The 23,399-nt window shown below is 42.6% G+C and overlaps 1 protein-coding gene across 3 annotated transcripts in view; it reads right to left on the bottom strand.

Annotated features, from left to right (window-relative positions):
- PCDH1 (protocadherin 1) overlaps positions 1-23,399 on the bottom strand; it is a 168,936-nt gene that overhangs the window by 18,135 nt on the left and 127,402 nt on the right. For 2 of the 3 annotated variants that reach the window (XM_081324170.1, XM_081324171.1), the window contains exon 5: positions 4,501-4,720. In XM_081324170.1, coding sequence (XP_081180296.1) covers positions 4,501-4,720 — 220 coding nt within the window. Of the gene's footprint in view, positions 1-4,500; positions 4,721-23,399 lie in introns of those variants that run through there. The other variant, XR_014025976.1, reaches the window with a different exon arrangement.

Raw genomic sequence — 23,399 nt, forward strand, 5'->3', positions numbered from 1 at the left:
GAAAGTGTGGGGCAAAAGCAGTCATTTACTGACAGTTCTTCAAACCTAAAACATTATTTCAGTATATTTTTCGCTTTCTTTACCTTCTCATTCATTTGAGCTGCCCAAAGTTGCTTCAGTAGTGAGGTGGTGACTAAATAATGAATGAATGAATGAATGAATGAACAAATGTGTTAATTAATTTCTGTAAAGTCAGTCTGTCTCAATCACCTGCAATATAAACTACTGTGAAAAAAAATTCCAGCATGATGAACAATTAGTAGTTCTCAAATTGTATTCTTGGGTAAAAGTAGCAAAAACTATGTCAAGTCCCCAAACCCTCATTCTTTTCCCTGCATACATATTCTACTTTGGGGGGCTGCATTTCTGCTGGGGGTACGGGGGGAGTTTACTCTCGCTTAGGATAACTTTCGCTTTCTACTCTTTCCTCCTGCCTCTATGTGTCTCCCTTATCAGGCAGATGTTTACAGAGAAACAAAACTGGAGACGACCTTGAGATATGTGCCAATTGTGCCAGTTACCTGCTCGTCAGACCACCTGTGGATTGGCTGGATTTCAAATGGACATTATGGCTTTGGTGGGAGGAAGAATATTGCTAGCTTAACTATGCCGTTTTTGCGGGATTTTCCCCAGATCTCACCTTGACGTCCCTACTGTCACTGACCCCTAATAAAAGTATCCTGTTGAGACTGCCTGTTCCAAGAGTTCTGCTTTCTTGGGTGGTTAGTTGAAGTGGTTGCCTTACATAAGGTGAGATCTGCATAGTACTCAACCCGGAGAAGCTGCTGCCCTACCGGGGGAGTTGCAAACTATTTCTACATGGAGGAGTTCTAGGCAGAGAAATGGTCTGAAGATCTCCTCTGCCTTAAAGCTGATGAAAGCCTCTCCAGGGACCTGGAAGAGGCTGGACCTTCTGGTGAAGAAGATTGAGCCAGATGGTCACTCTGGGTCGGTAAAAAGGAAGGATTGGAGGAGAGAGCCCCGAAAGTCACTCTTAGTTGAGGTGGAGGGAAGAAAAAAGCAAAGAAGAAAAATCCAGAGCCTGTCCCTCCCGACAAAGACGGAGAAAAGGAGGAACTGAAACCGAGGCCTATGGAAGCAGTGATGGAGTATGTGAAAAAGACCCTGGATGAATTTAAGATGCAGCTGAAGGAAAGCCATGAATTGAAAGAAGAGTCGGAGGGGGAATCGGAGGAGGAAGAATCAGAGGTCGGAGAGACGGCAGTGGCTGGAGCCCAGGAGGCAGCACAGCAGCGGGGCTGTCCGCCTCAAGGAGCCAGAGGCAGACCACCTCAGCCAGCTGAGGTGAAACCAATTCCAATCGGAGTGAAGTTTGATGGAGATCCAAAGCGATTGGGGTATTTCCATGCAAATCTATGGGAGAACACTGCCTACCAATGTCGAGAAAGTTTGTGTGGTTACCCTGGCTCTAGAAGTGGAGTAGCTGACTGGCAGGAGGTGTGGATTACGTCATGATTTTGCCTTCAACCTCAGTGAGTCAGACTTACAAAGCCTCCCAATGGAATACTGAGATTTGACTGAAGCCTTCAGCGAGCAGAGGGCAGACGAACTCCCCCCTCACCAGCCCACAGACTGTGCAATTGAAATCATCCCAGGGGTGAAATTGCCAAAACCAAAAATGTACTTGTTGACTCCTAGGGCAGGGATTTTCAACCAGTGGTATGGGTACTACTTGTGGTACATTGGCACCTGGCAGGTGGTATGCGACCATCCTAGAAAAGTGGTAGTGGGGAGGGGAATGAACTGAACTGGTGGCAGCACCGCACAAGCCTGAGTGAGACGGCTGAAGCTGCAGGGCTGTCAGGGCTCAGTGGAAGCGCCAGGATCAGCGCCAGGCTCCAGCTGGAATGTTGCAGCATCTCCAGAATCTTGTGATTTGCATTCAGATCTTTGGCAACTGATTCATATTTATGACGGTCACAGTGTCCCAGGGTGATGTGAAGTGACCAAAACCTGCTGCAACCACCCAGCAGACGGGGGGGGGGGAATAAAAACCAAACACCACCCCCCCACACACACACACTACCAATCCTCAACAGAAATGCTCACAACAGTGAAAACCTCGGACAGGGGGAAGAGCACCACCGGGCGGGCAGGCAGGTGTCTTGCTCGGCTGTGGCTTGGGGGGCTCTTTTTTCAGTGTCATTGTAACTTTGAACAGTCACTAAGTGAAGTGTTGTAAGTCGAGGACTACCTGTACTTCATCACTTTTTTCCTTTTTTTTTTTGGTCATCAAGTTTTTGACACCTTGCTAGGCGACTGGTGGTACTCAGTTGTTGCCAAAACCTAAAAGTGGTACAATGTGTGAAAAAGTTGAAAAGTCCTGTCCTAGGGAGTTGAATGAACTGGACAAATTTATCAAAAAGATTATCCTACTAGCAAGAAAGCAGAAGTAGCCAAACCATTTCTGCATCCTCATCAATTAGCGGCCCCTGTAATCACCAGGGCCCAATCAAAACTAGTGGGTGCCATTGAAAAGACTTTATTACAGGAATTTAAAACTACCTTAGAAACAGATGAATGGTTTCATAACCATCATAACCTGTGTCCGTTAAAAGATGGTTTAGCATGGATTGGGGAGAAACTCTATGTTCCAGCAGCATTGAGGCTTAAAGTGATAAAAGCAGAACATGATTCAAAAACTGCTGGACACTTTGGTTTTGTAAAGACATTACATTTTATTAAGAGACAATTTTGGTGGCCTGCATTTAAAAAAGACATAGAAAGCTATGTGGCCAGCTGCCCCACATGCGCCACAGCCAAAAAAGGTAGCAAGGGAAATCTCCAGGACTGCTGCAGCCGGTAGCCAGTCCGTCAGCACCCTGGACACAGATATCTATGGATTTCATTGTAGTTACCTGAAAGTGCTGGAAACACTGTGATTTGGGTCGTAACGGATGTATTCTCCAGACAAATTCATTTCATTCCATGCCCCAAGATTCTAACTGCAAAAACTTTAGCTAAACTCTTTGTGCAAAACATCTATCGATTTCATGGGGCTCCACAACGTATAATTTCAGACCAGGGGGGTTCAATTCACTTCTAAGTTCTGGAAGGCTTTTCTGGTCTTGATGGATTCTAGTCAAGGGTTATCATCTTCCCACTATCCTTACATGAATGGGGGGGACCGAGACACTTAACTCAGTTCTAGAACAATACCTGAGATGCTTTATTAATTATTGACAAGTCAATAGGGCTGACCTGCTGCCATTTGCTGAGGTTGCTTACAATAATGCTGTACACTCAAGTACTGGGTTTACTCCATTTCAAGTAGCAAATGGCCAAACCTTTGTGGCCATGTCTGAGCATCCCACCAAAGAACCCGAAATCTTGTAGGAGTGGATCAAACAATTGCAAAACACCTGGCCAGTGGCCAGGAAGGCCCTGGATGAGGCCAGGGAGGCTTATAAAGCCCAAGCTGATAAACGAAGGGTAGAACAAAGCCATATCAAGTGGGAGACCGAGTGTTCCTTTCTACAAAGTATTTACAGCCCCTGGAACCTTCAAAGAAATTAGGTCCTAAGTTTATAGGACCTTTCCCAGTTAAACGCATCATCAATCCTGTGACTGTTGAGCTAGACTTGCCAAAGAATCTATGGAAAATCCACCCTGTTTTCCATTGCAGTTTGCTCAAACAAGAGGTTACCTCAAATCTCAGACCTCCTGCACCCCCAGTGCCATCTCCTATCATGGTTGAGGGAGAATAACACTTTGAAATCAAAGACATTTTAGACTCTTGTACAAACCATGGGGTGACACAGTATCTGGTACTTTGGAAAAATCTCCCTTCTGCCCAGAATGAGTGGGTGAATGAGACACATGTTAGAGCCCCTAAGCTTTTACAACAGTTCCATTCTAAATATCCCGATAAACGTCATTGACTTTTTGTGTTGTTGCTCCCTTTCCCTTTCTGTTTTCTAGGTGGATTTCCCATTCTTCTAGGGGGGGCGTATGTCAGGTTCCCAAACCCTCATTGTTTTCCATGCATATATATTCTATTTTGGGGGGCTGCCATTCTGCTGGGGGGAGGGGGAGCTTACTTTCGCTTGGGATAACTTTCGCTTTCTACTCTCTCCTCCTGCCTCTATCCCCTTGAGGAAGGAATGTGTCTCCCTTATCAGGGAGACGGTTAGCGAAACGAAACTGGAGAAGACCTTGAGATGTGTGCCAACTGTGCCAGTTACCCACTCATCAGACCATCTGTGGATTGGCTGGATTTCAAATGGACATTATGACTTTGGTGGGAGGAGGAATATTGCTTGCTTAACTATACAGTTTCGGTGGGCTTTTCCCCAGATCATGCCTTGTTTTCTCTACTGTCACTGACCCCTAATAAAAGTATCCTTTTGAGGCAATGCCTGTTTCAAGAGTTCTACTTTCTTGGGTGGTTAGTTGAAGTGGGTCCTTACAAACTCTTTGCCAAGCAACAATTAGATATACTTTACTAGAGGGCTTTTTAATTTGCTCTTATGTTCTTACCATTCTCAGGATGTTCCATCTCACCAATGCTGCCATCAGGTGTGGTGCGCTCATAGTGGTCCTCAGGTAGAGCCAAAGGCCCTATCCGAGGCCCTGATGAAGATTTGCTGCTTGGTGTTTCTGACTCTTCAAGGCCACTGTCATAGTAACTGTGCTGGGAGGGATCCTGCAGATCTTGAGCCTGATTGGCTGCAGAGAATGTCACTCGACGATGAGGTAACTGCAAAAAGCAAAGCAAAATCCTTAATTAATATACATTTCCATTAAAGAAAATCTATCTAGATCATAGAAAAGATTATAGAGTGAACTGAATTTAATGCAAATATGTCCACAATAATAACTGATTGTCAGTTGCTAACTTCTGGTAGAAGGTCATCAAATTAGTCATTATATTACTGAGTTATGGACAGGCATTTATGTTCTTAAGATAATAAAATGATTCAAAACTTTTCAATTCATGATGCTTTCTAAAAAAGTTTATTGTTGTAACCTCAGATGGTTATTGTTATAACCACAGTATACCACCGGTACACAATATACCATAGTGTGTAAAATACAATAAATAATTGCATATAATACAATAAAACAAAATAAAGTAATAAAAACAGTATTGGATAAACACATTATTGCCTATGTATAGATTCTGCTTCATAGAAATGTATACTATAAATAGTCCTTGCCAGTGTTTTTTTTGTAAAAGAAAAAGGTGCCGGAACTCACACATGTCATACAACCTGCCTTGCCTACCCTACAAGGATCCATCCAAAAAAGGTGCCGGAACTCCGTTCTGAGTGTTCTATGAGAAAAAAAGCCCTGGTCCTTGCTTATCATTCATTCAGCAACTGTTCAAAGTTTCAACTGTGCTGAAGAATTTTATAGTCCATTTACGACCTTCACAGAGTCCCTCAATTATGCGATGACTATTATAGTCAATATGCATTATCTTGTGCATAATTCTTACAGATTGGACAGGAAGAGACTGCAAGAAAACAAGCTGTTTACTTTTCTACACATCAAAATCAATGCAATCTCATCTGCAGCCTGGGAATGGCAGTCTCAGGTACGCTGGGACTGAATGGGCCGATGGCGGTGCAGAGCTCAAGCTGCAGGATGTGTTGTGCCCTCTGTGCCAGCCTGGTCCTGGGATAGCCATGCGGCCTCACTTTATCAGAGTACCCTAGGAGAAGCCCAGCTCTTGGAAGTGCCTGCAGTGGTGGTACTCTTTCCACTTTCTCCACTTTGGGCAGGAAGAAGCAAGGTAGTTGTTTGTAGGCAATTACTCCTTAGCCTTATCCTTTCCTGCTGCTGGCAGGATTGCTTTGTTCTTGTGTGCAGAAGAACAAACAGCTCACTCTGTTAAAACTTTCATCCTCTCAAACCTCTCTGCTCTGTAGGGGAGGGAGGAAGGGCCAGGCAAAGAAGAGATTGCCAACAGTAATCACTTGCTTTCTCCCACCCTTATAACAGAGATATTGGAAAGAAAGAGTTATCAAGAGAATAAGCTGCTTGCTCTTCTACATATTGAGAGGGAAGTGATTGTATCATCAACAGGAAAGGGTCAGGCAAAGGAGAGATGCTTATAGAAATTGCTTTTTTCCCCCCTCTCCCTTGTACTGCAGAGAGATTGGAGAGAAAGGGATTTCAAGACAGTAAGCTATTTGTATAGAATGCCTGCAGCTCCCAGCCCTAGACTGTGGGTGGTTACATTGCTTTTGATACCTACAAGACAGCATTCAGGCATTTGAGTATTCCAATGGGGGGGGGAGAGAAAAGCCAAATATGTGAAACTGAGTAATCTTGCCTCTTTCCCGCTGGAAAGCACAGCTGCAGTCATATGATTTCCCATATAGCAATGATTTCACTTAATGGCAGTGTCACAATTAGGGTTGTTAAGCAAGGATTACCTACAGAAGTTGTATTAATCTTCAATGAGCTGTTAGACTCTTCAACATAGTTCCAATTATCAATATAATAGCTTAAAACGGCAATCAGGAAGAAATTTTTGGGTGTGTCTGCACCTGTTTTCCTTTGCCTTTGTATCACTAAAAATTAATTAGAAGTTTTTCAGTAGCTATACTTTATCATTTAGTGCAAAACAAGAAACTTCCATTATCAGCTTCAAAACAAGTCAGAATATCAGCCTTCCATCCTTCCGAGGTAGGTAAAATGAGGACCCAGGTTGTTGGGGGCAATAAGCTGACTTTGTAATAATTCTGCTTGGGGGGGCGGCAAAAGCCCTAATAAGCAGGCATATGCATAGAATGAAGGCTATTGCTAAGCACATTGATTTGTGCTTTAGATTGTAAGCCGCCCTGAGTCTCTTAGTTTGGTTCAAATAGGAAATTCTGGACAATAACATTTCCTGCAGCAGACCTAGAGGCTCATTCATTATCTTGGTTCAGTTGGGGCGCCAACTGTCTAAATATGGCTGTTGTTGCTATTGAAAATAAATTAATATAACTGTTTCTCAGGTAAAAGTTAATTTTTGCAAACAGTAGAAATTCAGACAGATACAAATATATACTGCATGTGTGTGTATATGTATTAGACAAAATGGTGATACGAGGCATGAAAAATAACAATATTATTATTATTATTATTTATTAAATTTTTATACCGCCCTTCTCCCGGAGGACTCAGGGCGGTGAACAGGGCATATAAATAGAAATACAAAAGTTAAAAAAAGGATTAAATAATTGCCCAATTAAAACAATCAGAATATAAAACCCATTAAAACCCTAACGTTCCCCCATCAGGCCAGGCCAGCTTGTTCGAATAAATGGGTCTTTAACCCGCGCCGGAAGGAGCGAAGATCCGGTGCCGTCCGGAGCTCAACCGGCAGTTGGTTCCATAAAGCCGGGGCGCCCACAGAGAAGGCCCTCCCCCTGGGGGCCACCAGCTGGCATTCTCTGACCGGAGGCACCCTGAGGAGGCCCTCTCTGTGGGAACGCACAGGGCGGAGGGGAGTCGACGCCGGCAGCAGGTGGTCCCCGAGGTATTCCGGACCCATGCCATGTAAGGACTTAAAAACCATCACCAAGACCTTGAACCTCATCCGGAAGACAACTGGTAACCAATGCAGCTCGCGGAGCAAAGTTGTAACATGGGAGTACCGGGAAACTCCCAAGACAACTCTCGCGGCCGCATTCTGTACCAGTTGGAGCCTCCGAGTGGTCTTCAAGGGAAGCCCCATGTAAAGAGCATTGCAGTAGTACTTTATACTTTATACTTTTCATATAAAATATTTTGATGTATACATGCTACACTTCAAAACAAATTTTGCCCATGGAGCGTGCTGTTAAAATATGTAATCTAAAAATGTATACTAAATAACTTATTTACAGTTATTTACAGATAGTCCTCGACTTACAACCACAATTGAGCCCAAAATTTATGTTGCTAAGTGAGACAATTATTACATGAGTTTTGCCCAATTTTATGACCTTTCCTGCCAGAATTGTTAAGTGAATCACTGCAGTTGTTAAGTTAGCAACATGGATGCTAAGTGAATCTAGCTTCCCCCTTTGACTTTGCTTGTCAGAAGTTCACAAAAGGGGATCACATGATCCCAGGACACTGCAACAATCATAAATAAGAACCAGTTGCCAAGAGTCGAAATTTTGATCACATGAGCATGGGTATGCTGCGATGGTTATTAAATGTGAAAAACAGTCATAGGTCCGTTTTTTCAGTGACACTGTAACTTTGAACAGGTTGTAAGTCAAGAACTATCTGTAGTACATAACATATAACCTATAATAATTTTAAAGTACAAAAACTAAAAAAATATAAAAACTAAAAACTATAAAAACTAAAAGAGCAGAAATAAAATTAAGCATTTTCATGTAGCATAATGGAGAATCAGCTTGATGTAGTTGTTAAGGTTAGATATGGAGACACTCCAAGTTGTAGTCCTGCCTTAGGTATAATGCCAGTTGGGTGACATTGGGACAGTCCCTCAACCCTAGAAAGTAGGCAATGGCAAACCACTTCTAAAAAGCCTTCCAAGAAAATTGTAATGACTGGGTCAGGCACTCATCAGAAATAAAAAACGTATTCAAAGGCATGCACGCAGACACACATGCACGTACACACACCAAGTAGCATAATAGGGTGATATTAAAAACCTTGGGAGAATCAAATACATTTGCCTAATGCTCAAAACAAAACAGATAACAAATATTCCTTACAGGAAAGGGAACAGCAGAGCTAAAGGATGTACCAGAGAAGAACCATTCATTGGAATCCATGGGGAGAGAAATGGAGGAAATGATAAAGAGAGCATTGTGATATTTTAAAGCAAACTACACAACTTGCGTACTTGGATTCAATATAAGGACACAAGTACAAAGTCTGGGAATTGCAAGATATGAGAATGAGCGCTTCATAATTTTTTCTCAATATGATTTGTACTGGCTACATATAGAATCACTCTCAACAAACCACCTGTCTATCATTCATCACGTAACTGTTCAAGCAGGAATATATGGGAAGAAGTGTTGTTTCAGATACTGTGGCTTCATGCCAAAAATAGAATTTATAATAGAATAGAGCTGGAAAGGACCTTGGAGGTCTTCTAGTCCAACCCCCTGCTCAAGCAGGAGAACCTATACTGTCTCAGACAAGTGACTGTCCAGTCTCTTCTTAAAAACCTCCAGTGATGGAGCGCCCACAATTTATGGGGATAAGCTGTTCCACTGTTTGATTGTCCACACTGTCAGGAAGTTTCTCCTCAATTCCTGGTTGTTTTTCTCTTTGAAGAGTTTCCAACCACTGTTTCTCGTCCTTCCATCTGGTGCTTTGGTGAACAACCTGACCCCCTCTGCCTTGTGACAGCCCCTCAGATACTGGAACAGTGCTATCATGTCTCCCCTATTTATTCTTTTCTTTAGACTAGCCAAACCCAAGTCCCATCTACTTTGTCAAATGCCTTACTGAAGTCTAAATATACTATGTCCACAGTGTTTCGCTAAGTCTACTAATTTAGTCACTTTATCAAAGAATGAAATAAGATTGGTTTGGCATGATCTGTTTTCAACAAACTCATGCTGGCTACTGGTTATAACTTTGTTTGCTTCTATTTGTTTGCAGATCTGTTTTTTGATTATCTTTTCCAAGATCTTGCCAGGTATTGATGTTAGGCTGATTGGTCTGTACTTTCCTGGGTCTGTTTTTTTTTTTTTTTTGCTTTCTTGAAGATGGGAACCACATCAGCCCTTTTCCAATCATCAGGTACTTCCCCGGTGCTCCAGGATTTTTGAAAGATATAGTACAATTGTTCTAAGATAAGAGCAAGTGCAAGTGTGCAAGTTGCTGCCACTCACAGCTTTGAAGTATTCTCTCATTTATATAATCACACAAATACTATAGAATTTGACTTTTTTAAATAATAGAACCCTGAGAATAAATAATTTTCCCATAACCACTATTCTTTTTTAAGTAAATGTTTTATTTTATTCACAAAGATAGAATAGAATAGAATAGAATAGAATAGAATAGAATAGAATAGAATAGAATAGAATAGAATAGAATAGAATAGAATAGAATAGAATAGAATAGAATAGAATAGAATAGAAGAATAGAATAGAATAGAATAGAATAGAATAGAATAGAATATTATTGTCGTTTTGAATTACACTAATCGGCATTAAAATGAAATTTTGTTCCCTACAGCTCTCAAAGTTAAAATAAAAACTCAAAAAAAGAGAAAAAACAAGAACAAAACATATGCATAATCCCCCCCCCCGTTGAATACTGATAAATATATTTCAAGAATAATAGTTTCCCTGCTTTGCGAAACAGACCCAAAGTTTATGAACTATATACTACTGCAGTCATTCTTTCTGATCTGTCCAGGATCAAATATCCTCGATTGATTCTTAATGATAAAAGTTCTCCTTAAAAATTTTAATGGGATCTTTCCCAACGATTGCATCTCATTTCTCAAACACATAAATCTCTGTTGTAGATATCACAGAATTTGTTGTTCAAAGTAATATCTGTTATATCATATTGGGCAAACAGAATTCTTATTTTCAACTAAATAAAAACATTCTTGTTACATTTATCAATACTTTTTAGCCTATACACAGACTTTAATTTCCCATCATTATCCAAAAAGAAAAGAAACAACAACAACACTATTATGATTTCCAAATATTTTATATTAGGTGACCAAAAGTTTCCCCCATCTCAACTCCTCCTCTTTTCTCTTTTCATATCAAAGTAAGCCACCCTGAGTCTTCGGAGAAGGGCGGGATATAAATGGAATTAAAATAAATAAAAATAAATAAAAAAAATAATAGTCTAGTTACACATCTTACCTATTCAATTATGTTACTCTATTTTCTAAAAGTTATTTCCACCATATTCAACCCTCTAGTTAGTAATATAATTTGCCCTCTAATAAATCAAAGCCATTATTTTCTTTAGCCTTACACTGGCTTGCTTCCTTTGCCAGCTTCCATGTCAGTGCCTTTGAATCATCAAATAGTTCTCCCTCTATTATTATATATATTATTTGGAATAAGATAGACCATTTGTTCAAAGTTTTTTTGGAAGAACGAGCCCATTTGCATTCATTAGACCGCCTCCCTATTACTCCAATTTCCCATGCTTGTCCTGATAGGTTTATTTTCCATTCAGTCCGTTTTCCTTTTCCTCAAATTTCTTCTGATTTTTGTAAAAAGCCTTTTCCAGTTTCAATGTTGTCACTCCCTTTTCTGATTTTTCTGTTGGCTGGGTCCATTGGTCAATTGGGTCCTCTGTCTTAGTGTTTAGTTGTTCCAATTTTCCTTTTCTTTTCTGCATTGTTAGTTCTTTGGTTATAGTCAAGGTTTGTATATTTAAGCTGGCACCTTGTTCCTTTATGTTGCTTCTTATTTTGTCACAAGCTGAAAGGATGGTTTCATGTATTGATTTCAACATGGAAAGGATTTTTTCCTGATCTTCATCCATATTCTCTTGATAGTATGTTAAGTTGAAGACTTTAGAATCAAACATTAAAAATAGTTTTTTGTCTTTTGTAGCTGGGTATGGGACATCTATTTCAGGTTTTATAAGTAGTCTTTATAGTAGAAATTGTTTGTCAAGTAAAGAGTTTATAATCCAAGGTGTTCCATCATCTTTTATAATAACATATGTTTCTCATGTAAAGAAATAGGAAAGCAATTCCCCAAGTATAGTTCTGAGGGTCAGTAAGAGTTTACATTCATAGTTCAAGCAGGCCAGATATGCCACCCAGAAGTCCCTTCTTTTTCAAGGGAAGTAACTGTTAAGGTAAAAAAATATATCTAAAATCTGGGCATCAAGCCAAGTCTCTTTTAGGCAATAACAAATTGTAATACCATATTTTGCCACAAGATGTCACCAACGCCGTTTTAAGCTTTTTAAGTCCAAAATTTATATGGTGGTTTTTCAAGTCTTATTTTTTTAAAAAAAAGAAAAAAACAAACGTCTCCAATTAGAAAAGGAACACTTTTAGTCCCCAAGTTTCAAAAGAATATACATCCAATTAGATTAAAATTGTTCTTATAGTTGCTCTGTTTCCCCTCGGTAGTTAGTCACCGCTTTTCTTAGAGGGTGGGATAAAAATTCCCTTCCTTCTCTCCTTACAGGGGGAAAAAGTATTCTAGGTGTGGCCTTACCAAGGCATTGTAAAGTACTAATACCACTTTACAATGCCTTGGTAAGGCCACACCTAGAATACTGCATCCAATTTTGGTCACCACGATGTATAAAAGATGTTGAGACTCTAGAAAGGGTACAGAGAAGAGCAACAAAGATGACTGAGGGACTGAAGGCTAAAACATATAGGGAACGGTTGCTGGAATTGGGTATGTGTAGTTTAACGAAGGGTGACGGGTGACATGATAGCAGTGTTGCAATATCTCAGGGGCTGCCACAAAGAAGAGGGAGTCAAGCTATTCTCCAAAGCACCTGAAAGCAGGACAAGAAGCAACGGATGGAAACTAGTCAAGAAGAGAAGCAACCTAGAACTAAGGAGAAACTTCCTGATAGTTAGAACAATTAACCAGTGGAACAACCTGCCTCCAGAAGTGGTGAATGCTCCAACACTGGAAGTTTTTAAGAAGAGACTGGACAGCCATTTGCCTGAAATGGTAAAGGTTTTCCTGCCTGAGCAGGGGGTTTGACTAGATGACCTCCAAGGTCCCTTCCAACTTCTTCTTCTTCTTCTTCTTCTTCTTCTTCTTCTTCTTATTATTATTATTATTATTATTATTATTATTATTATTATTATTATTATTATTATTATTATTATTATTATTATTATTATTATTTACTTTGGGCAACTTTTACAGGAAAGAATACTTAAAATCTTAAAGAAAGGATCAGGTCTCATCCAGTTTCATCCGTGCTGCTTTAAAGTTGCTTGGTGGTGCTTTTGACTTCAGCTGTCAGCAGCTTAATGACCGGCTAGTTTGGTATGACCGGTCTTTCCTCTGCCAGTTTGGAGGGCTTCCCTGGATGTGATGGAAGGGCCGCCACTCTCCTGCAATCAAATGGAAGTTCCCTCCTTGCTTGTCGCACCTATAGGGCAACTTTCAACCCTTTCCAGGGTCCCCCAGTGGAATGAATTTGGACGTGAAAGACGGAGCTTGTCTTCCTGCATGTGCGGCACCGCAATGGCAAACCGGAAGTCCCCGTTATTCAGTTTAAATGTTTCTCAGGAAACCTCTCAATTTAGTACTAAGTAACTCAGTCCCTTTCTTTGATGGATGCAAACCATCTCTTTTATACAGCTTTTCACCAGACCAGTGGCAAACAGCATGACTAACATAACCAAAACCTTCCACTTTATACCACTCCTTTAGCCACACATTGAATTCCGCTATATGCTAGCTTTTTCATTTTTGCTCCTTATATACAGGTAACATCTCTGAAAAAAATAAGATTACAGCCTATCCTGCTAAAGTTCCTGCCCCAAGCTCTGGAAATCATTCTGCACAGAAAGTACATCTTTTTCAGACAAGTCATTAGTGCCAAGATGGACAACAACATCAACACCATAGTCTTTGCTAGCATTCTCACACGTCCAGTGAAGATGTGCCAGAAGAGTCTTCTGACATGCAACTGACATGCCAGGAGAGTCTCCTATCTCTGGACTGTCGTTTTACCAACTCAGCAACAGAAGGAACAAAGCTTCCTCTTGTTTATTTGACCTCCTGGATTAGGGAGTGTCCTAGAATCATCACTCAAGATTCTCTGATAACAGCATCAGTTTGCAAGCCGTTTTAGAAGCTGTGCTTCTGGACAGCTGGTGAGCTGAAGCTGGAGAAATCATGTCGGAGTTGGATAAAACAGCCAATTTATTTTTCAAAAGGACAATAAGCTGTGCCTTTCATTTCTTAATCAATGTATGAGTTTTATTTTTATGAGCTAAAAGAGGCTCTCTTTAACTATAGCCTATTTCACCTTTTTGAAGCTAGTCGCCATTTTTCAGACTCCTTTGTTGTTAAATGACAAGGAAGAGGGTTGCTGAAGGCAGCCAAAAGAAGGAAGCTTGGAGTACTTTTTCTTGTGAAATATAAGGATAAAAGGTGTGACTTTTAATTTACTACATGCAAAATAATTCGCAGTCTTTTAGTAGGTGGTGTAGGTGATTGAAATCTTCTGATTTTTATGAACTCTGATTGGCCAGAAAAAGGAAAAGAGGGGAGAAACAAACAAAAAAACAAATAAACAAACAAATAAAGGTAACATTTTTTGACCACTAGAGAGAGTTGAAGTTAAATATGAAGATCTTGAATCTGTTATTAAAGATATAAATGACAATTTTTAAAGTTTGTACAGAAAATCAAATATACAATAAACTCTCTAGGGTTTAAAGATGTTAATGATACAGAGAGGATTAAAGAATTAGAACAGAATAGAGCTGGAAGTGACCTTGGAGGTCTTCTAGTCCAGCCCTCTGCTCAAGCAGGAGAACCTATATAGTATATCAGAGCCTTGGTGGAGCAGTGGGCTAATGCCTCCTTAAGTAACACCAGCTGCCTGCAATTAGTGCAGGTTCGCGTCCCACCAGGCTCAAGGTTGACTCAGCCTTCCATCCTTCCGAGGTAGGTAAAATGAGGACCCAGATTGTTGGGGGCAATTAAGCTGACTTTGTAATAATGCCGCTTGGGGGGTGTATGAAAGCCCTAATAAGCAGGCATATACATAGAATGAAGGCTACTGCTAAGTTTGTAAGCCGCCCTGAGTCTTCGGAGAAGGGCGGGATATAAATGGAATTAAAATAAAAATAAAATAAATATACTATCTCAGACAGGTGAATGTCTAGTCTCTTCTTAAAAAATCTCCAGTGATGGAGTGCCCACGATTTCTGGGAGTAAGCTGTTCCACTGGTTGATTGTCCTCACTGTCAGGAAGTTTCTCTTTAATTCCAGGTTGCTTCTCTCTTTGATCAGCTTCCAATCATTGTTTCTCATCCTTCCCTCTGGTGCTTTGGTGAACAACCTGCCCACCTTTTCCTTGTGGCAGCCCTCAGATATTGGAACACTGCTATCATGTCTCCCCTATTTCTTCTTTTCTTTAGACTAGCCAAACCCAAGTCCTGTAGCTGTTCTTTGTATGTTTCAGTCCAGGCCTTTGATCATTTTAGTTGCTCTTCTCTGAATTTTTTTCAAACTCTCTACATCTTGATGGGGATCGGTGGGGTTGTTTTATCTTTGGTTTCTTAATTTTATCTTGGGGTTTTTAGAATTGTACTTTTATTGTTTTAACTAGGGCAACTGTTTAATCTCTTTTTAATGTTTGTATTTGGTATTTTATTCTGCCCTGTGAACCGCCCTGAGTCCTTAGGGAGAAGGGCGGTATATAAATGTTATTAAATTAAAATTAAATTAAATTAAATCTTTTTGGTGATATGGTGACCAAAATTGGCTGCACTATTCCAGGTGTGGTCTTAATAGGGTTTTATAAAGCGATACTAATACTTCACGTGATCTTGACTCTATGCCTCTGTTTATACAACCCAGAATTGTATTAGCTTTTTTGGTTGCTGCTGCACACTGCTGGCTCAGTCAAGTGATCATCAACTAGGACTCCAAGTTCCAATCTGTATTTGTACCTTTGGTTTTTCCTGCCTAAATGTAACTTTGCTTTTCTCCACCTTAAAACTCATTTTGTTGGCTAGGGCCCATTTGTTCACGTTTGTCAAGATCTTTTTGGATCCTGAGTTTGTCTTCTGTGGTGTTGGCTACTCCTGTCAGTTTGGTGTTACCTGCAAATTTGATGGGTTCCCCTTCAATTCCCTCATCTAAGTCATTGATGAAGATATTGAAGAGTACTGGGCCTAAGATGGAACCTTGTGGTACCCCACTGCTTACTTCTCTCCATGTGGATGTACTGACATTGAGAACTACTCGTTCAGTACGGTTTGTCAGCCAGCTACAGATCCATCTGGTGGTGATGTTATCTATTCCACCTTTTTGCTTCTGTATCTGCTGCCTGACACCATCGGCACCCGCACACAGAGACCAGCGAGCACATGGGGCCCAACGGTGTCCGTCAGCATCCACTGCTTGCTGGCTGTCCTGCATCATGGCAGCCCCATCAGCATGGGCGGAAACAGCCCTGGGACAGCTGGAAGGAAGCCCTTGCCTGGCCTGGGCCCATCCACTCAATGGCTCTGACGGGGATGGCTTCTGCTGTTGCTCCGACCAGTCAACCATGCAGGGAAGTAGGAAGGGCAGCTGGTGCACAAGATCCGTTGCCTCATCGGGCTGCCAGAGAGCAGTCGAGGCGGCTCCAGATCCCCGGCTGCCCCTCCACCTCCTCTGCACTCCTGCATGGTTGACCGGTTGGAGCAGCAGCAGAAGCCACTCCCTAACTACTTCTGTGGCTGCTCCCGGCAAGATGCCATGTGGTGTTTTGCGCCAGTGGCGCCACTCATGGTGTGCCACGTGGCTTCCTGCCGCAAGCAGCAGCACCAGCATGATGCACCATGTGGTCTCCTGCCGTGAGTGACTGCTAGCAACCAGAAGTGTTGGACAGTGTTGCTGATTCTGGTGCCACTGCCGCGAGGCGAGGCAGGTGTCAGGGCATGTCAGGTCCGGCTGCGGAGGCCCTAAGATAAGCGGGTGTGGGGCATGTGGGGCACTCACTCACACCCCTGCCCGAGCTTGATTTTTATGCATGTGCCTCACCCCACCTCATACAATCAGATGGCGGGACGGAGTGGGCGGCATCTTAACCAGGGCTTATTTTGGGGTAGGGCTTATATTAGGCACACACATAAAAATCAAGCTATGACTTATTTTGGGGGAAACACGGTATCATTGGGCAGGAATTGAGTCCAAAAGGTTTGTGTAACAGTCTTGCATAGACAAGTGCAACCCCATTAAAAAAGAGAGGGTCTTCAAAACCAGCACTGGGTCTGGATGTGTGATATATAGTTGGATATTTCAGAATATTGGTGATACCAGACCCTAAACTGATGATTTCACCCTGCAGTTTCATATAGATGTTAAATAAAAGGAAAAGGATAATTGAGCCTGGTATGGTACCCCACAAGTGAGGGTCACAAGCATAATTTCTCACTCAACACCAGCCACAGAGAAAGGGGAAACATGGCAAAACCGCCCCTCCCAATTCCCAAAGCTAAGCCAATAGGATACCATGGCCTGAAACCTACTGCAATAGGTCTACATAATCTAATTCCTCCTGAGGCCTCTGGAGCTGAAGCCCAACCATGGTCTCCATTACCTTCCCCAAAAAGGGAAGGTTGACAACTGGAAAAAAGTTGTTTAGAATAGTTGGATCCAGCAGTGGTCTCTTAAGGAAGAGGCACACCACAGCTTCCCTCAAGGATAAGCTCCTCCCACAGAGAAGCAGATATCACTGCACAGGTCCATCCATAGGCCACCTCTCAGGTGACCATAAGTCTACAACATCTGCATCTCCAGAGGTGTGCCCCCCCCACGCTCTATGCCTGGTATGTTCTGGCTGAGTAAGTTGAAATTAATCTGGCTTGTTCAAGGAACCAGCCCGGCTGTGTGTGGTGGAGATCCCTTCCAGAGAAAAAAGAAGTCCTGAAGCCACCAGCCTGTGAACAGAGTCCATGCCGGCACTCTCATTAGTTTCAAGTGCAGGAACGAGAAGCAATGAGCTGCCAAATGCCCAGCCGTGTGCCAACTCAGAAAACGACCCTGGAACCCACTAGGAAGCCAGCAAAGCCACCTCAAAGAACCTGAGAGATGGCCTTGGAAGTTGTTGAGTTTACCCCATCCCCCAAGAATAGCAAGAGAACTCCGACTTTCCCAGTTAATGGGCTGATGAAGAGCAATGTTCATTTCAATGACCCCTAGGTAAGTCTCCCAGTAATCCCAGTAACCATTTCCATAGAACTGGTGGTTCCATCCTTGGGGCACAAGGGGATCCTGGTAGCTGTCAGGTCCCCTTTTGGGTGCCCTGCCATTCTGTTGGAGGAAGGGGGAGGCTCCAGGGCAGCGTTCTTTGCTTGCTTTCACTTTTGCTGTAACCGCATGGGAATTAGGAAGGGGCATCATCTTCAGAGACTCCCTCCCAGCGGGTTCCAGCCTGACCCCAAGGTGGCTGTACCCAAAGGATGACCCATTATCTGTCCTGTACCTCAATGCTCTCAAAGCAAGCTTGCAGCACTGTGTTGGCTGCCGGTGGACTGGTCGAGGGGGTTGGGTTTCAAAATGGGAAGAATAGCTTTGCGTGGGAACGTCAGATTCTGCTTGACCTTACTGCAACCACTATTTCTCAATAAAAGTTCTTTTGATTAACCTCAAGAGTCATGCTTTCTTGAGAGGACTAGTTGGGGCAGGTCCTTACATTAGGTGGAATCTGCAGTAGTGGTCAACCCAGAGAAGCATCTACCTCTACTGTGGGGACCAATGCAAGGAATGTCTGCACAAGGCAGTGACTAGGAGAAAGTGGAATGCTGTGGGAAAGCCTCTACTAAGGCTCACCCCAGGACGGACCCTCCGGATGGATGGAGATTGCCAGCCTGGGAGATTCATCAAAACCCAGATGGTCCATTGGTATCAGGAAAAAAAGATGACTGGGAAGGGTGAACCAAAGAAGTAATCTTCACCCAGGGCAGCCGATGACGCAAATGGCAAGCAGAGCTGGAAGAACTCAGAGATGAAGTGGAAGAAAGCAGAGAAATGGATCATGCCGACTTCCTCATGAAGTAAACTATGTGCTGCATGATGGAAGTATTCCAGGGCCTCAAGCCACGAGAGACCCTAGCCAGAATGGCCCTTGGGATGCTTTTCAAGCCCAAAAGGATGACGATGGCAGGAGAGCCTCACCATTAGACACCATGGCAGGAGTCTCAACAACCCCAGCTGGAGCAGCCACAGCTGCAGGAACAGCCCAGAGGGGAGCTGCCAAAATCATTGCTCAAGGGGATCCTGGAGTCAGTGGCCCATGAAGACAAAAAGCCCCACCACTGTGTGTCAAGTTCAATGGAGACTCCCAGCAGCTGGGATTCTTCCTGGCCCATGTCCTGACCTATATGCAGGAGTATGGGCCAGAAATACCTATGGAGGGTGATAGGATTTTGTGTTTCACACTGGTGCTAGAAGGAGCAGCAGCTCATTGGATGGTGACGCTCCACAACGTGAATGCCCTGGAGCTGAGAAATGTTGATCGCTTCATGACAGCACTTTGCTGCCACTTTGAGGATCCCCATGCTGACCATAAAGCAAGAGACAATATCTAAACCATATGGCAGAGATGCAGTACATCAATGAGTTCTGTGCCCTGGCATGGCCAACTCGATTTGCTGGAGGACACCAGCTGTTTCAAAGATGGGCTGAACGATGACCTATACAATGCTTGCATGGCAAGAGGAGCCCATGTCACCCTGCACAACTGATGTGCGTTCGCCAATCTCTACTTCCTGGAGATAGGTACTGGAAAAGATCCCCTCCGGAGAAAAGGGAGATATCCAAACCCCAAACATTGCAAGGCAGATCCACCACCTGCTTTAAATGTGGCCAGGAAGGGCATCGGGCAGCAGAGTGTAAAACCAGCCATCCAGCCAAAAAGACTAGCCCAAACCCCATGGGGAAACCCACCAAGGTGCAGCCACGAGCCAAAGAAATGGTGCTGAAAGGGGTGGAGGTTGTGGAGTTCACCCCCTTGCTTAAAAGAGTGGAGGGCACTCTGACCCCCATCAGATGATGGCCAAGGGCTAATGGATACCGATTCCGATGACGACCCCCTGGTAAGTGACCCGATCACACCAGTGACTGTTCTGATAGAACTGAGTTTCCCTGGGTCAGGGTTGAAAGCTAATCTCAGGGCCCTACTAGATTTGGGTTGCAGCAGATGTCTGGTAAATCCACCATTGGTTGAAAAGCTAGGAATCTGGCTGAGGCGGTTAAAAGTCCCAAGTTAGTTGGCAAAGGAAGAAAGCTAGAGTAAGACTGAAGGAAACAGAAGCACTGACCTATTAGAGGGGATGTTATATTACTAATTAGATGTTTGAATATGGTTAAGAATAGATTGGTAGAAATAGAAGTATTATTATAATTAGATAGATAGGATTTGTAATCAGAATATCATATCTTGGTATGGAAAGGGAAATAAGAATATGGTAAGAACTTTGAATAAGGAAAACTTTTGGTTACCCAAATATAACTTGTTTTAAAATTATAAATGATTGGGATATTTTGAACATGAATGGGAAATTTAAATTGAAAAAAGAGAAAATAGGATATGGATTGAATAAATGGATATTGAGTGCAAATGCAATTAAGATATGTTTTGGTTAGAAAAGATCTTCTAAACTGATATTATTGACACTGTTAGAAAAATCTAACCAATGTTGATAGGCAACTGTTTTATTTACCAATAACAATTGTATTTGCTTAGTGTGGAAACATGTTTATTACCAGAAGAGAGGATGTACTGGAGGGTGTAATATTGGATTTAGTTTGAAGAAGCCTACATGTACCACGGAATTACTAATGGACTCAGTCATCACGTTGTCTACTCTATTAGGCACTTGATTGTAAAAATAGAAAATTAATAAAATATTTATATAAAAAAAGTCCCAATGGTGTTTTTTCAACTGGATGGGTCTGTTGCGGGAGACATCCCAGAAACTTTCGCCCCTGGGATAGACCCCTAGTCCTAGGGCTACCTTTGCTAAAAAATGGAACCCTTACATAAACTGGAGAAAAGGACTGTTAAAGTTTTGGATAAGCCAGCCCTCCTGGGCCCAAGACAAACTTACAAAGGTGGCTACTCCGAAGCCTGAACTAGGGCTGTCATGCAAGGAAAAAACGTTCCCGTCATCCCCAAGGAATACCGAGACCTCAGAGATGTGTTTAAAGAAAAGGGCTCAGATGAACCTCCTCCCCACAGACCGACTGCACTATAGAAATCCTACCTGGTGCCAAACTGCCAAAGCCGAAGCTGTACTCAATGACACCCAGGGAGCTGGAGGAACTGCACTTGTTCATTGATAAAAACCTAGCCAGAGGCTTCATTCAACCAGCACAACCCCGGGTTGCGGTCCCAGTCCTGTTCTGGGAGAAGAAGGATGGAACCCTTTGTCTCTGTGTGTGGACTATAGAGGGTTCAACGAGGTGTGTGTAGAGAACATTTACTTGCTGCCTCTGATGAAAGACATGCTAGACCACTTGGCTAAGGGCAAAATTTTTATTAAACTGAACTTGAGGGAGAAATACTATCATGTAAGGATCAAAGAGAGAGATGGGTTGAAAATCACGTTTAATTGCCCTTGCTACCCTTTGGACTGCAGGGCGCTCCGGCTATGTTCATGCAATTGATTAATGAGGTCCTACATGAGCACCTGTATAAAGGAGCGCTGGTGTATTTGGACAACCTTTTAATCTATGCTGAACCCAAGACAGAACATGTGAAAGTAGTGAGGGCAGAAACTGTGAGCTGCCAAACTGTATGCCAAACTCTCTAAATGCGAGTTTCAACAAAGTAAACTAGATTACCTGGGTTACTGTATCTCGCATGAGGGGATAGAAATGGACACTGAAAAGGTCAGATCCGTGCTAGAATGGGCACTCCCTCGCACTAGGAAGCAACTACAAAGCTTCCTAGGGTTTGCCAATTTTTACAGACAATTCATTCCTTCATTTGCTCAAATAGCCCTCTCCATTATGAACTTGTTAAAAATGAAAGGGGGGACAAGCCCAAACCTAGCCAACCACTAAAATGGTCAATGGAATGTCAAGCCACTTATGAGAAGCTAAAATGCCTGTTCACAGCTGAATCAGTTCTGAAGCACCCTGACCCAATGAAGTCATTTGTCATACAAGCCGACGCGAGTGATGTGGCTGTGGGAGCAGTATTGCTGCAAAAAAATGAGAGCGGACAGCTGCACTCTGCGTTTAAACCTCCAAAAAGCTTTCTGACACTGAACAACGTTGGGCAGTGTGGGAGAAAGAGGCTTACGCAATGAGATGGACACTCCTGTCCTGGAGGCACTTAAGAGGGGAGTGAAATATCTTTTGAAGTGTGGATTACAAAAATTTAGAGACACTGAAAAACCCTTGTAACCTCACCCCTAAACAAGCACGATGGGCACAATACTTTAACTGTTTTGACTTCACCCTGTTCTATCTTCCACAGGGAAAGAATTTCCTGGCTGATGCACTGTCACGCATGTCACAGTACAATTGCTCCAAAGCAAAAAGTTCTTCCATCAACTGGCAGCCCAAGTAATCACCTGGGCACACATGAGAGGAAAAACCCCAGTCGCCAATGTCTATCCTTAAAGCTGCCCTAAAAATGATAGATGGTTCCAGACTCACAGCAATGTTTGCTCCATCTGAAATGGGTTGGCTTGGGTGGGGGTGAAGCTCTATATTCCAGGAAGTCAGAGACTCATAGTTCTGGGGAGCTGCCAATGATTCTAAAATGGCAGGGCATTTTGGTTTCGTGAAAACATTACATTTAGTAGAGGCAATTTTGGCGGCCATCCCTCAAAAAAGACATTGAGAGCTATGTAGCCAGCTGTTCTTAACCAAGAAGCAGCAAGGGAAAATGCCGAGACTCCTTCAGACACTGAGCTGTCAGCACCTTGGAGAGAGATTTCTATAGACTTTATTATGGAACTCCCTGAAAGAGCAGGAAATGCAGTAATCTGGGTGGTCATTGATTTATTTTCCAAGCAGGTCCATTTTATCCCATGCCAGATAATTCCATCTGCTCGGGGTTTGTATCGTATTTGTTTCTGTATCATATTTACCAATTACATGGAGCACCCCAAAGGATCATTTCAGATAGAGGGAACCTATTGGGTATGGACTAAGGACTCAGTTCCAGTCATTACTCCCAAACAAATGGTGTGTGTGTGTGTGTGTGTGTGTGTGTGTGTGTCTGTGTGTGTGTCTGTGTGAATGAGTGAACTCAATATTGGAAGAATACTTTAGATGCTTCATTACCAACAAAACAACTGGACTGATCTCTTACCATTTGCAGAAGTGGCATACAATAACTCTGTGCACAGCAGCACTAGTTTCACCCCTTTTGGGATGACCACTGGTCAAGACTTCAAATCTATGCCTGAACTCCCTGTCAATGACCCTGCAGTGCTGTCTTTGAAGGAATGGGTCTTCCAACTACAAAATACCTGGCCTGTGGTACACAAGGCTCTCGAAGAAACTTGTGATGCCTATAAAGCACAAGCTGACGAGAAGTGAACTAAAACCTTTTAAAGTTGGAGACTGAGTTTACCTTTCAGCATGCTATTTATAGTCACTTCTACCTTCCAAGAAATTGGGACCTAGGTTTGTGGGGCCTTTCCCCATCAAACGTATTATTAATGTTACAGTAGAATTACGAAAATCCCTCTGCCGGTCTTTCATTGCAGTTTACTAAAACCTGAGATTTCCTCACCCCTTAGACCACTTCCT

The sequence above is a fragment of the Vipera berus genome (assembly GCF_964194415.1).
Source record: "Vipera berus genome assembly, chromosome: 3".
NCBI lineage: Eukaryota > Metazoa > Chordata > Lepidosauria > Squamata > Viperidae > Vipera > Vipera berus.